The sequence below is a fragment of the Stegostoma tigrinum genome, chromosome 2, assembly GCF_030684315.1.
Source record: "Stegostoma tigrinum isolate sSteTig4 chromosome 2, sSteTig4.hap1, whole genome shotgun sequence".
Lineage (NCBI taxonomy): Eukaryota > Metazoa > Chordata > Chondrichthyes > Orectolobiformes > Stegostomatidae > Stegostoma > Stegostoma tigrinum.
The window spans coordinates 22,226,064-22,241,704 of record NC_081355.1 but is presented as its reverse complement, the minus strand read 5'-3'; the positions used below and the strand labels follow the sequence as shown (position 1 = coordinate 22,241,704).

The 15,641-nt window shown below is 42.5% G+C and overlaps 1 protein-coding gene across 1 annotated transcript in view; it reads left to right on the top strand.

The window, feature by feature from the left end:
• LOC125448763 (collagen alpha-6(VI) chain-like) overlaps positions 1-15,641 on the top strand; it is a 169,036-nt gene that overhangs the window by 79,412 nt on the left and 73,983 nt on the right. The window contains exons 13-16 of the mRNA XM_059652815.1: positions 2,367-2,942; positions 4,779-5,345; positions 8,093-8,439; positions 11,134-11,212. Of these exons, the coding sequence (XP_059508798.1) occupies positions 2,367-2,942; positions 4,779-5,345; positions 8,093-8,439; positions 11,134-11,212 (1,569 nt within the window). The remainder of the gene's footprint in view (positions 1-2,366; positions 2,943-4,778; positions 5,346-8,092; positions 8,440-11,133; positions 11,213-15,641) is intronic.

Below are 15,641 nucleotides of genomic sequence, written 5' to 3'. Positions count from 1 at the left end.
TCTATTAAAACAGAAACAAGAGGAAAAACTATTTTTCTGTCTCAGGAGGCCATACGTCTTTGCACATATCTTCATGAAAAGGCAGTGGAAGTACACTTGTGATTTTTTTTAAGACAGTGATGAGTTGATCCTTAGCAAGCAAGGGAGTGAAAAGTTATTGGAGGGTAGGTGGAAATGTAGAGTAATCAAATCAGCCGTTTCCCTGTTGAATGGTAGAGTAGGCTCAATGGTCTGAATGACCTCATCCAGCTGCAAGCCCATACATACTACTTACCTTGCGCCAGGATCCAGCCTTTTATATGAGTCTGCCTGCAGTACCAGTGGTGTCCTGGATACTACCAAGTCGACTGGAAATGTGCTTCTTCCTGCATGAGGGGCGGGAGTCCCATTTCACCCTTGCTGTTTGGTTTTGTTCATCAGCTTTTTAGTCAGGGAAGTGAGCAATCCACTCTCCCACCAAAATGCAGCCCTCTTTGCTGGAAAGAAGAACCTCAAAAGGTAGTAAGAATTGCTGATGCTGGAGTCAGGGATAACACAGGGTGGAGCTGGAGCAACACAGCAAACCAGGCAGATGTTTCGAGTCAGGACCCTTCTTCAGAAAATCCTCAAGTAGTGTGAGATTCTTACTACACATGTAAGGCAGATGTTGAATGAGAAGGCTTCCATCCCTGGTGAGGAGTTCTTATTTAGGGAGATAGTAGGAACTGCCGATGCTGAAGAATCTGAGATAACACGGTGTGAAGCTGGATGAACACAGCAGGCCAAGCAGCATCAGAGGAGCAGGAAAGCTTGACATTTCGGGTCGGGACCCTTCTTCAGAAGAATCAGAAAAAGTCCTTTTTTATGTATCGTTTATAGAATTATTGCAGCCATATTATCGGTTTACATCATCATAGCACTGAAACATGCTATTCAGCCCAACTAGGTTTTGATGTTTGTACTCCACATAAGCCTTCTTCTACCCTACTTCTTGAAAGCTAATCTTTCTGTTCTTTTCAGCCCATGTGCATATCCAGCTTCCGTTTAAATGAAGCTAAAATATTTGCCCCAATTGCTTCATGTATTTGCATGTTCCACATTCCAAATCATTCTCTGTTGAATTATCATAACGATATTCACTTTTGGTCTGCACAAAAGTCGAAACATACTCGCTTCCTTTATCTTACCAATATTTCAAAGAATATAAAGGTCTGTATCAGATCACCCCTCAGCTTTCTCTTTTCTAGGGGAGCAAAACCCTACAGGTTAACTTTCCCTAATAATTGTATCTGTTCAGTACTGTAGCACACAATGTCACAGGCCTAATAGGTTGAATGACATGTACCTTGTAATGGCATATACCTTGCTTCTGTTCTGTAATTCTATCATTATATTTTCTCTTACCAGTACCAGGTATCATTCCTGCCCATCACCCTCTATCAGAATATAGACAGCACAGTCTAGGTTGTCTGAAACTTCCAGTCTTAAGTGTTTTTTTCCTCAGTGGACATATTGCCTAGTCAGATGAAGACTGTGGTCTGAAGGAAAACCTGCAGGCTTCTCCAGACTAGCATGCCCCCCACACCCACCGCAGCCAACTTACATCCAGTCGAACCCTCATTGTCACAGAGGACTTCAACAAAGCTGAGCGCAGGCTTTTACACAGGCTTTGGCACAAGACACAATGTGTGAACATCACGCATGCAATCCTCCAGTTCACCCATGTACCCCAAACTCCTGTCCTGGGGTACATCATTAGAAAGATGTGAAAGCATTAGAAAAGCTGCAGAGGAGATTTACCATGATGTTGCCTGGAATGGAGGGAAGATCTTACGAGGAAAGGTTGAGAGAGCTAGGGCTTTTCTCTTTAGAATAATGAACAATGAGAGATGACTTGATAGAGGTGTACAAAATGATCAAGAGGGATAGATAAAGTGGACATCCAGAGACTTTCTCCTAGAGTGGAGGCAGCTATTACGATGGGTCATAGTTTTAAAGTGAGTGAAGGTAGACATAGGGGAGACTTCAGAGGTAGGTTCTTTACTCAAAAAGTGTGGGGCGTGGAATGTATTGTCGGAGAGGGTAGTGGAGTCGGCCTCATTAGGGGCATTTAAGCAACTATTAGATAGGCATATGGATGATAGTCTAAGGTAAGGCTGGAGGTTAGATGGACCTTCGGTTTAGGGTAAAAGTTTGGCCCAACATCATGGGCCGAAGGGCCTGTACTGTGCTGTACTGTTCAATGTTTTATGTACACCCTGGTACTCGTGTCTTTATGATGTTACAGAATCTCGTCCAGAGTTAAGACAGGATGGCAAGGAATTTCAATATCTTGTTCTCTCAGACATTATGAGACATTCACTGGATACTTCTTTCTTCTTTTTCAGCTTGCAGAAGGACCAAACAGGCTGACATTTTATTTGTAATAGACGGATCAGGTAGCATTGGACAGTATCAGTTTGAAAGCATGAAAACTTTCATGTTGGGCCTGGTAAATAGGACCAATGTTGGCCCGAACAACGTTAAAATTGGAGCTGTGTTGTTTGGTAGTACACCCCAAACCGTATGTGGACTGGACAAATGGAAAACTAAAGCTGAGGTGCAAAAGCAGATCGAGCAATTAAACAGTGTAGGTGGAAACACTTACACTGTTGATGCCCTTAAACATGCAAAAACCCTTCTGAGAAAAGAAAACGGTGGACGGAGAGAAGATGGTGTTCCTCAGTTCCTGATTGTCATTACTGATGGGGCTGCAACAGTTAAGCAAGGATTAGATACTACATCTGCAGCTATCAGAGACAGCAATGTTCAGATCCTTGCTGTTGGTGTAGATAAAGCCAATACAGAAGAACTACGGACAATTGCAGGATCAGATGAAAATTGGTTTTATGTTAACAATTTTACTGCTTTGGAGTATTTATCCCAAAAGATTTCTCGGCAGATTTGCACAAAAACCAAACCAGGTGGGTCATTCAAAGTTAAGGTAATTACCTCTAATTTTCGAGCAAGCAAATTATCAACGGATCGCATGGTAGGTTTGGAGGTTCTACAATTGTTGAAGAAGGCTGAACACTTCAATGTTGGTTAAATAGTTCATTCCCACTCTCTCCCTCTTCTGTTCTCCCCTGAAATCTGGCATTGGCCAGTCATCACAAGAACTTTCAGTTGCCATGGACCGGGCAGGTACCATAGATCCAACCAAAGGAGGATATACACTAACCTGTCTCATGTCAATTAGCCACATTCCTGCATCTCCCATAAAATCTGATGCCGTGGTGTACTGGTGGACATGATCTGGACATTCCTGATACTCCATGGAAATAATGAGCTTTTAATTTCAATTTATGAAACTGACTTGAAGTACATGTTTTCTTAATTTTGAGGTGTTTTGCTTTTAGATCTTTCCTGTTTATTTGCATCTTTCTGCAATTTTTTCATAGGTGTATGCATGTTTTGATTCTAAACAATTGAATGCTTACAGCTTAGAAGTATAAAAGTAGTTCTGAACAAATTAGTTCATTTTGTTCATTGAACTTCAAAACATGCAAGGTTCGGAGAGATCTTGACAGGCTGGATATTTCTTCTTAAGGAGTCAAGCAGCTCAACCAGAATAGAAACGGATCATTTCCTCACAGAGTGTCATGAGCCTTTGTAACTCTCTGCCTGAAAAAGCCATGGATTTTTGGTCAGGCAAGGAGATGGCAGGTTATCAGGGGTATGTGGGGAAGTATGAATTTGTGGTTACACCATCAGCTTGAAGCGACATGAGTCCTTGAGAATGGCCTGGGAAAGTATCTGTATGATAAGCTTATCCACCTGTTTCATACTCATTTCCCACCCAGTTGCTAAAACAAAATTGGTCATGTATACTTCTCCACTGAACATAGAATACCAAAAGTGATCTTCAGGGAGACTTAATTGACTGAAGGCAGGCCTTGCTCCTCTCATTCAGAGGAAACTCTGCCTCAGAACATCCTCAGCGTTCAGGCGATTTTATTTGACCATTTCTGGAAATATAAGCCATTCCACCTGTCTCTATTCTGCAACAAGAGAACTCTCCTGTTACTCTTTAAATACTGCTCACGGTCTTTTATTGCCATCCTACTTATTATCTTCTATAGGAGTCAGTGGTTAGCACTGCTGCCTGCCAGAGCCAGGGACCTGAGTTCAATTCTATCCTCAGCAAGAGTCTGTGTGGAGTTTGCACCATTCCCCCTGTGTCTGTGCGGGTTTCCTCCCACAGTCCAAAGATGTCCAAGGTAGGTAGATTGGCCATGTTAAATTGCGCAGTGTCCAGGGAGGTACAGGGTAGGTGGGTTAGTCATTGGAAATGCAGGTTGCAGGGATACAGTTGGGGATTGAGTCTGGGTGGAATACTCCCCAGAAGGTCAATGTGAACTTGATGGGCTGCATGGCTGTCTTCCACACTGTTGGGATTCAATGCTGATTCTCACTTTGAGCTGCTTCAGTTTTGTTCAGATGTACTATGTCATCGGGCATTTGTTTTACATTGATGGCAGAATATGAGTGCAAGTTATTGTTATATATTACAATTAGTAACAATGTGAACTTTGTTAAAGAGAAATCTCACGAATTTAACACCCAGATTTTGCCCCAAGTTTATCACAGTAATGCTTGCCAGATGATTTGAAACTCAGATTGCTTTCAAAGCCAGTCAGCATTCAAGAGAGGGGTTACGTTCAGAAATTGTTTGACCAAGTCCAAAGCTTGAAAATATGTGAAAAAATTACACCTATAAAATATGGGTGCCATTAAAGTTTTTTGTTCTTCTGTTCCAGATTGTGAACTATCTGAATCAGATGTTGTTTTTCTAATTGATGGATCGGGAAGCATTAACGCAGATGACTTTTCATCTGTGAAGAAGTTCTTGAAACATATCATTGAAACTCTGAATCTTGGCCAAACAAATTTTCGCTTTGCAGCAGCTCAGTTCAGCGAAGACTCACAGCCCGAATTTTACCTGAATGAGACTAGGGACCAAAATACTCTCTTTCAAAAAATTGACAAGATCAGACAAATACAAGGTGGCACCCAAATAGGAAAGGCACTTAGGAATGTGATGACATTCTTTGAACCATCAGCAGGAAGCCGAAAGCCCAAGGGGATTTCTCAGAACCTCTTGGTGATCACAGATGGGAAATCCGATGACGAAGTGGCTGAGCCGGCCAATGACTTGAGGAAGAAAAACATCAATGTACTTGCCATCGGTGTTGGAGAAGCAGATGAAAATGAGTTGGTTCAAATTGCTGGAGCTCCAAGGGAAAAATTCTATCTGTCATCATTCAATAACCTTGATCAAATTAAACAAAGAGTAGCTCGTGAGCTTTGCACCGAATCTCCACAGGGTTAGTGGACTTTGCTCAGTGAGAAATGTTTCCAGAAATTTGGCTGTTGCCTCTGACATTATGCTAAATATATACATAATCTATGACTATCATGAGGGGAATTAAATGTCAATTCCAACCAGGACTACTTTTTATTAACAAATTGAAGTCAAACTTTTATGCCCCTATTGATCAGAGTTAATACCACTGATACATGTGAATAACGAAGATAAAATGGCACAACTCTGAGAAACAGCAGAACGGAGAAGTAGGCATTTACCTGTTAAAGGAGTGTGGGGGAGAACTTTGTTTTTTCTTTACTCTTTCATGAGATGTGGACATCCCTGGCAAAGTCAGCTTTTGTTTCCCATCCCTCTTTGTCTTTAGACTCAATGGCTTGCTCAGCCATTTCAGAGTTAATCACTTTGTTGTGGGTCTGGAATCGCATGTAGACCAGACTGGGTAAGGAAGGGCTGATTTCTTATCCACAGGATATTAATGTACAAGTTGGACTCCAACTTGATGGTGGAATTTGAACCCATGATCCCAAAGCCTTAGCTTGGGCCATTGCATTGCCTATTCAGTGGCGTTGCAATACCAGCATCATCTCCCCACTCTCCACAAAATCAGAATAAATGGAAAAGGGAGCAAAGAATTTCTAAAATTAGGCACAGAAGGTTGTTTTTGATCAGTATGTTTCTAATCTACTGATGGAAAAAAACAAGTGCTGGATCTAGTTCTGATGGACAATGCATAGCAAGGGAAATGTGCTTACAAGGGACACCATTCATTTAGTGATTGCCATGTAATTAGTTACAATGCAGCCACCCACAAAGATGGTTGAGCATAAAATGAGAGGATAGCCAATTAGAAATGAGTTGCGATCTCTGTACAAGAACACCCATAGTGTCTGTAAATTAGCAGAGGAGTTGGAGGCAGTCATGTGTTGGGAGATACCAGAGATCTAGGGGATCACTGAGACCTAGCTGCAGAAAAATTAGGAATCAGAATAAGCAGCTTTTAACATATTTCATAATGGTAGTGAAGGGAAATGGGGAGATGGAGTAGTTGTTCTTATGAGGGATTATATAAATGGTTGAAAGAATAAGCAATGTATCTATGAGGTATGAGTGCGTTGCTGCTACTTTCTGGAGCACACTAACCGAAAAGATGGAGGCATCTTATTCCACCGAACTTTCGATATGCAACTGGATATACCCTTGAAAGGGGCTAATTTTCACCATCTTTAAAAGCTCAGTACAGAACTACATCTTTAATAAGGTTAAATCTCATTAAAGAGATACCACCTGTTTGCCAGGTTGACTGTCCTTTGTATCTATTAGAATTTAAATAAATCAGAGTTGATCTTAAGAAATGATGTAAGGCTCTGAAGGAAATTTAGAGGGTGATTCCCTATGTATGAATTAAGAAGTGATCTTTGGGGTGAAGGGGCTGATTTATCAAGAAGGGCTGTACTCGTTAGGCTTTTATTCATTGGTGTTTAGAAGAATGAGGGGTGGTCTTGTTGATATGCTGAAGATTCTGAAAAGGCTTGACGGTGCAGATGTTGAAATGTTCTTCTAGATGGGAAAAGTGGAACTAGGGGAATATAGTTACATTATAAGGAATCACTTCTATAAAAAGGAGATGTAAAGGAATTTCTCCCCTTAGAGAGCGTATTAAATTTTCCACTTCAAAGAGTTTTGGAGGCTAAACCACTGAGAATATTTAAAGAGGAAGTAAATTATTGAAATAAGCTATGTTGAACTGATACAAAGGAAATATGAAGACCGGGACAGATCCGCCATGATCTCGTGGAGTGGCAGGGCAGGTCAAGGGGCTGAATGGCCTACTCCTGCACCGGTTTCTGATGTTCTTATGTGCAGGACATGCTTTAAAAATAGAGGGGCCGTCCATTAATAATGGAGGTAAGGATTTTTGTTCTCTCAGTATTACTGGAATTCTCTTCCCCAAGAGACTGGGACATTGAAATCTTTAAGATTGAGATAGATAAAATCATTAAAAGGTATCCAGGATAGACAAGTGAGCATGAGGATACATTCCAATCAGCCATGGGTTTATCAAATGATGGAAGAGGCTCAAGGGGCCAAATGGCCTACTCCTGCTCCGAATTTGCTGGAGTGTCTCCCTTTTCCAAGCAGCAGGCTACTTGTAACATTGAATTGCCATGATGAGTTTAGGCTGAAACTACAGTTTCAAAGTCCATTTCAGCACCTTCTATGCATCGAAACACTAACTATCCTAAACTTCCCTCAACAAATGACAAAACACAAGTTTTGTAAAGGAGTCGCCAAGAGTAACGCTAATGAATCTGCTCAGCCCACATAAAAATGTTGGACTGCTATCAGACTATATCTTTGGCCCTGGTTTGTGATTGCTCAGTCCAGCTTCTGCCTCATATCTCAAACATTCTTTCCCTCCCAGAGGCAGTCCAGTGTTGATGCCTTGAATGTAAATAAGAGCTCAGCCTCACATTTGCAGGAATGAATATTCACTGGAGGCACTAATGAATTGTTCACATGATTAGGTAGTTTTTTTGTTGTCCTTGGCACTTCTGATTCAGAGCTTCTAAGAACAGATCACATTTGGGTGTTTCATTTCAATAGTTTAGACCAACTTTTCCATCCTAGTTTGTTCGAACCTGATATTGTTGAGCAGATATTGTGAAACTGCACAGCTGTGTATCTTGTACGTACAATATCCAGGGAACTTGAAGAGCTGATTTTGTTCATTCTTTTGTTCACCAGCCTGTACCATAGATATAGCTGTGGGATTTGACGCCTCAAATCAGAGACAGTTTGAAAACATACTTGCTGGTCAAAATACACTGCAGGTAAAGCTGAATGAAATCTTCAAAAAAATGACCTCTCTGAGCGCAGTCAGCTGTGAGTCAGCATCCCATTTGGAAATAAGAGTTGGGTTATATATCAAAGACAAGAATGGGCAGGCTGTCCATGAGACCCGATTTGATGAAAACATTTCAAAACTGGCAGATCACCTGAAAGATGTCAAGACAAGCAGTCAAGTTGTTTTAAATGCAAAAACTTTAGAATCGTTTTTGAGGAAGTTCAATGAATCAACTTCAAAAATCAAGGTAGCGTTTCTGTTAATATTTTTCCCTAACAATATTCTTTAAAGTATTTACAGAAGTATTTGATTCTTGTTGTGCCAAAGGGCTTTAATTTCAACGAATTTGATAACAGACCTGATGTGACAGTGATTCCCAATCATTTTAAAAATTTATTCAAGGGATGTAGACATCTCTGGCAAGGCCAACGTTTATTGCCCATCCCTAATAGGCCTCAAATGTTCACACTGAGTAGGGTCCACTTGCATCTGGTACAAAGACCCTGTGTCTGGCCCATCCAGGCACAAATATGACCAAACCTCCAGGACCAACGGGCACCACTGTTGGGCAGGCTTCCTCCAGTCTAACTGTCGAGCCAAGAAGTACACTAAGCACTGTGGAAGGGAAAGGAAGAAGAGAACTTATTGGGGGTACTTTGGTGGTAAAAGTTCCAATGCACTGTCCGTACACTGAACATTACCTGGCACTCTAAATTGCACTGTTTTAACCTTTAATGTGGTTGTTTGTCTCTCTGTGCATCTCAAAATGTAACAGATATGACACAGAGTGGAGGTGAAGGAACACTGCAGGCCAGGCGGTATCAGAGGAGCAGGAAAGTTGATGTTTGGGGCCGGGACCCTTCTTCGGAATTGACCTGACTTAGCATCATTCCTAACTTCACATCTACACAGGGTGTACCATGAGTCTCTGTCTGTTGTGAGAGCCTATTGCAGCAAGGGGAACAATGCAAAGTACTGTTGACACTATCTGTCCTTGTCCCACAACATCTTTATTCTTCCCCTGACCTGAGTGCAAGCCACCAGTGAGCAATGCTTTAGGATGCATAGTGAACACGAACCTGTATAATACATGGGTCTTCATTTAACAGAGCCTCATGTCAGTGGGCCTGGTAGCCTCCTCCCTCAGGTAGAGCCAGCCCAGCCACTTAAAGTGTGGTCATTTGCTTCCCCACTGCAGACTTCCATTTTCTAGCACAATAGAAAGTGACAGTGATGCTGCTCAGTCTCTGCCCTTAAATGAGGTCCCAAACGTTCAAATGCTCCTTCTATAGAGACAATAGGCTTTGTTCTTCCCCACCTCCCCACCCAATTCATCTACATCAGTCTGAAACTGCCCTCCTTTAACCCTGCAGCCCTTGCATATGAAGTGACCATGCCAGATGCGGTCATGCACTGCCCCCCCCCCCCCCCCCCCCCCCCGGCCTCACCCAACCCACCACCTTGAAGTCAGGGCACTCCAGATGTACTCTGCCAGGACTTCCTGACTAATGGATGCCTCTGTGCACTGCAGTGAGGACAGCTTCCTGAAGACTTTCAGATATAGCTCCCTGCTTGCTCTACATGCAGTGTTGCTGTGAGAGCCTGTGGCACGGGTTTGAAATTGATGTGGCACACTGCCATGCAGAAGAATGCAGGTGCCCTTGACTGCGGACCGCTGTCAGTAAGGCAAGCTGCCTCGTTGTGCAACTGTACTAATTGGCATAGAGAGTCAAGGCAAGGCATGAATGGTTTAAGCTGCAGGTAGGTGCACAGTGAGTGAACACTAAGTAAATGAGCAGCAATAAGATGCAGCCTGGTCCTATCAGTGGGATGAGTACCTTTCTGTGCACGCAAAGTGTCCTTGCTGCATCTGTTCAATGCTGGCAGTTGGAGTGCTCTCCACTGCACCTCTGTGTTTCCTGTGTGCCCAGCTAGTGGACAGAGAAATGCCAAGATGATATTGGATTGAGAAATGCTGGATGCCAGTATCTTTAGATGATCTGTGCACACAGCTGGTTTGGCCCAAAGCAACATGGAGGACCTTGGGAAAATGTAATGAGCAGAAGTTGCCAGGCACCCACTCTAATTTCTATGTCAAGTAGAAAGCTGAATATTAATAAAGTGAGTTAACAAGCTTCTCAATAAGCAATAGTCCCTAAAATTGACAACCTGCTGCTGCCTGGTGAGAAACATAACATTGGGTCAGTGATGGCCTAGTGACATTAGCACTGGACTATTGACCCAGAGACTCAGGTAATGTTCTGGGGTCCTGGGTTCAAATCCCACCGTGGCAGGTAGTGGCAGTAGAATTCAATGATAATCATGAAGTAAGAGTCTAATGATAACCAAGAGATTGTCAGAAAAAATCTATCTAGGTCACTCATGTCTTTTAGGGAAGGAAACTGTCATCCTTACCAGCTTTGGCTTCCATGCTCCATGTGCTTTCAGATCAACCCCCACCCCACACCCCCCCCCCCCAAGCAGTGAAAGTGACTCTTAACTGCCCTTTGTACAATGAATGTTGGCCTGACTAATGGTGTGAATACTTTTGTTTTAAAAATGCTGCTCATCAATGGCATAAAAGATGGTGCATGATTTCCCAGTGTTGATATGGGCCGTATTCGATGTCTCGCCCAGTTCTGCTTCAAACCCTTGTTAGATTCTGTCCATCGTTTCCAATGTGTAGAAGCCCGATTATTCTTGCAGTTTTCCCATTATCTTTGCAAAGAATTGACCCAAAAGTCTTACATAAGGTGTATTACTACTAAAGTATTTAATTGTTGTCCTGAATTTTAAAAAATAACAAGAGCAGCTGTATGTATGTTATCATTTTGAATAAGACCGGCCATGATAAGGAGACTGTCATTCTGTGTCTCTGAATTAATTCTTTGAATTTGTCACTGATCAAAATAATATTTTTTAAAATATAATTGATCTGCAGATGATTTTATTCTTCACGGATGGATTAGATGACTCTTTACATGAACTGAAGCGAACGTCACAAATGCTCAGAGAAAATGGTAAATATATCTTTCTTTTCAAAACGGCTTGTTTTGGAACTATTGATCCTGACCCTGGTGGGATTTCTCGGCTGTCGCGGTAAGTGGGTTTCTGTGTAGGCAGAAGGTTAAAATGCTTGAAAGTTCCAGCAGTTTGAGAAATTGGTCAGGAGCCACTGACATGTACCTTTAACCCAACTTGGTGTTTAATGAATGGAAAACCCCCATGGGAGAGATAGATCTCTATTTAAATATGTGAAATACTCATTAACTGCTGTTTCGTTATTGGGTTTTGACTTTATATTAGTAATCATACATTTTCGAGGCCTCCTGGAGCTCAATCAGCAATATATGGTGGGAAGGCAGAAGAAGCTGATAGGGCTCAGTAATTGCCAGGCAAGCAAGGCTTTCAATCCTGAATTCTCAAAGCTTCCACCTTTCCTCAGTGAAAAGCTTGTGTTCACAGGACTTGATATGAGAATATGCTTTCACTGCTATGCAAGTAGTTTTCAAAGCATTTGAAGGTCACTCTTGAGTTCTTGTATTTTTGCCTTTGATATGCACTTCCCACTGTAAACCTTCTCAGCAGCATGATAGTAGCTAATGCAACCCCTACCATGGACCTCCAATGCAGAACAGAGAGCAATAGGAAGAGCACCTCAGGAGGACCACAAGTAGAAGGGATTTCTCAGGAGGACCACCAGTTGGAGAACCAGCACAAGAGGGCCACCAGTAGGAGGAGCACCTCAGGAAGAGCACAATAGGAGGACCATCAGCAGAAGAAGCATGGAAAGAGGAGAACCTTCTCCTCAAACATTACTTGTCTGTCCACAGGGCAGAGGAGGTGAGCACAGGATTCTAACTTGAAGGAGGTGCTTCCCTCAACACAAGGCTTCTGAACAACCCTTAGCACAGGGAGACTTGGTTCTTGCAGATTTGCAACCCTGTGGAAGCAGTCCTTCTTCCAGGTGGACCTGGCAGGCAGTCATTTCCAGTAGTGGTCAAGGTTAATTCTTACTTCTTGCCTCTAGCTCCTTCCAAGGATCTGTTGATGGCATTGGCCCAATCTCACTATCTGAAGCCCACATATGCATCTCTTAGGTGATGAATGGCATATATGCCAAGTCTGATATCCTTCACATGTCGGAATGAGAGGACACTTGAACTTATGACAGGCCTAGCAGATCATAGAGTGATCACTAAGGTTTCACCACATAGCAAGCCTATGTTGCTCATTTAAAAAGGACTCAATCCATCAATAAACACAGACTTTGAAATAGAAATTACTGGAAAAGCTCAGCAAGCCTGGCAGCATCTGTGGAGCGAAATGAGAGATAATATTTCAGGTTGAGTGAAACATTAACACAGATTTCTCACCACAGGTACTGCCAGACCTGCTGAGCTTTTCCAGCAATTTCTGTCTTTGTTTCCAATTTACAGCATTTGTGGCTCTTTCAGTTTTTAATCATTGCAAGGTTAGCATTCATGCCTGTGCAAGATACTTGGAGGGTAGGCACAACGTATTCAGCCTTAATCAGGTCTCCAACATATATTTGCACACATACAGTGCCAGAAGATAGTTCTGTAGGGACACAATCTACTGTCTGCAGATATGGCTGAGGAAAGCTATAATAATCCCTGCCAGTCCTGCCCAGAAAGAAACCAAATGAGTACCAGAGTGTAAATGAGAAAATTACTGGGATGCTGAAGAAGAGATTCAGGTAGTGGGAGAGGGAGCACTGTTCAACATGCATCAGCATGGGTTTTTAGATGGTGCACGGTGTAGCACACCGCTATCAATGCAGACTTGCTGGAGGAAAATAAAAGCGTTGAATGGTGTAGCACTGGAGGACAAGGGCTTGTATGCAGGATGAGGAGGTGCAATGTGAGGAGACTCATAATGGTATATTTTACTGTTCACTCAGCTACCAGAGGTGCCCAGGAAACATGAATGACAGATTAACATGCACTTCAGTTAAACTGATGCGTGGCTCAGCAACTGTGAGCCCACTAGACCCCTTGCCAACGCAGCTCCATGCTCTGCTCGCCTCTCAGACACCCAATACACATCTTCAATCTTGTCAATGATGTAAACTACTTGGCAGCTAGCAGGCACAAAAGAGGAAAAAGCAAACACTAGGACTCCCATGTAAAATGTATTGGTCATAAACGTTGTTTGGAAACGACAGTGTATCATGACGTGACCCACTTGCACACTCTTTTGCATCTACAATTTTTTTGTCTTCCTTTTTCGACAGTGCTACATCCCACGTGCCTTCAATACAAGCAGGTGGCTTGTAAGCAAGTCAGATTTCTCTTTTTTAGCAAAGACCCCTGGAGTTTCATGACTGTTTAGGTCCTGCTATAAACAGACCCACCTCCACTTGTGCTGGGGCAAACTAAACCATTGGGAGACAATGCAGCATGTGGGACTCTGACCTGGAGTGAATGGAGGGTGGGAGTGAAAGCTCAAAACTGCTTTTAATCAATGTCTCACTTTCGTCTTGTCTTTTTCCCTGCACCCTCTTGTGGTTCACTCACTTTCCTGTGTTAACTAAGACTAGTGATGCAGTTTGCTGCACTTCAGTGACCGGAGTTGGATTTTGCTTAATCCCATTTAACAGCTTAAATGTATTGTCAGTAAGGACCAGCATGTACTTGGCCCACCATATAGAGTCCGAGAGTCATACTGCCTGTAAACAGACTGGTTGGTCCATCCACACCCCAAACTAAACTCATCCCACCTACCTGCTCCTGGCCCTCTTCCCTCCAAACCTTTCCTATTCATGTACTTATCCAAATGTCTGTTAAACGTTGTAATTGTACCGCATCCAGCACTTCCTCAGGAAGTTCAGTCCACACGTGAACCACCCTCTGTGTAAAAAGATTTTCCCCTTCATGATTTTGTAAAATCTCTCTCCTCTCACCTTAAAAATGTATCCCCTAGTCTTGAAATCCCCCATCCTAGGGAAAAGACAGCTATCATTGACTCTACCTGTACCTATCCACTTGTTCTATGGATGTTGACACCAGCATGGCTTGGTGCATCATAGCACTCGTGGTAGAGACTGACTACTCCAGCCTGTCTTCAAAGGTGCACAGCCTCCGGAAGGAATGTCAGAATTTAATACTTGTTCTGATGCTGCTCCAGAATAACCCACTTCCCCTCAGAGGGATCTTTGCCCAGCTGAGATGAGTTTGGTGTGCCTTGTGTCCTCTGACAAAGATGTTCCCATGTTACCCAGCTTGAAAACCTGCTCCTGCTTGATTCACCATGTGAGTTCGAACTGATAAGGAAGATTGTTCTAAGTTCTCTGTGGCTGCCTTCCTCCTTGTCTCCAAAGGAATTTAGACAGAGATTTTCTGCATTGTATGGCTCGTTGCTATAGTCAGCGATGCTATTATGTCCAACCTAACAAAAGTTATGGCCGCTGAGCAAAATCAAAGGAAGACAAACTCCCCATGGGTCCTTACGGCCGACAGCATCACATCCTTTCATGCACCAGAGGCTCTTGGTGGTGGCAATCCACATTGAGGCTCCACCAGTAATTATTCCGGGAAGGCGTCATCTGTCGTTCATCACACTTCAATCCTGATTCCCCCAGGTATCTTTAAAGAGCAGGGCTAAATGAGACAGAACCAAGTCGTCATCGTCAAGGCCAAAGGAAACCTGGGAGTCAGAGGTAAATGTATTGGCTGGTTCAAAGGCTGCTAAAAATTACGTTCCTGAAACCTCCAGATCGCCTGTGCATTGTTGGCTCTTGCCACTGTGACCAGGTTAGGAATTTATATTTCAAATTCACAACTTGAACACCCACAAACATGAACCCATTAACATGGCAATCTGTGCGGCACTGGAACACACTGGCGCTCTTGGTTAATGGGTGTAATGATCAGTAGAATTAAAAACTCAAAAACAGATTGCTCCATTTCTAATCATTGCAATTGAGGTTTAAACACAGATTTACTTTCAAAGATTCTGCCTATTTGGTTGCTCTGATCAGAAAGCATTGCACTGTACAATAGTGCATCAGTAATTTTTCTATCAGTGACTTCTTAATAAATGATTTTGCAGGCAGCCATAACTTTTGTTAGAATTAGCACATACAGTCGCACTGCTGACTATAGCAATGAGCCATACAAAGCAGAAAGCCACTGTCTAAGCTCCTGAACTGTGTTTACCTAATTTCAGAGAAGGAACAAATGAAAAGTTGGGGGCCCCTTGTTTCCCATTATACCCTTAGCCCACCTTAATCAGGAAAAATAGAAAAGTTCTTTGTTTTCCTAGGCTGGCTTTAGGTTTGACCATTTTCAATTTATGTTCGCCAGTTCAACATTGTCAGTTTAACTAGCCGAAGGAAATCTAAATTATTCATGCTACTTGCTTTTAAAATCTAAATTTAAAATCTTTGTATTTCTTCCTCAGTGTAAATTTATATAAAATAACTTT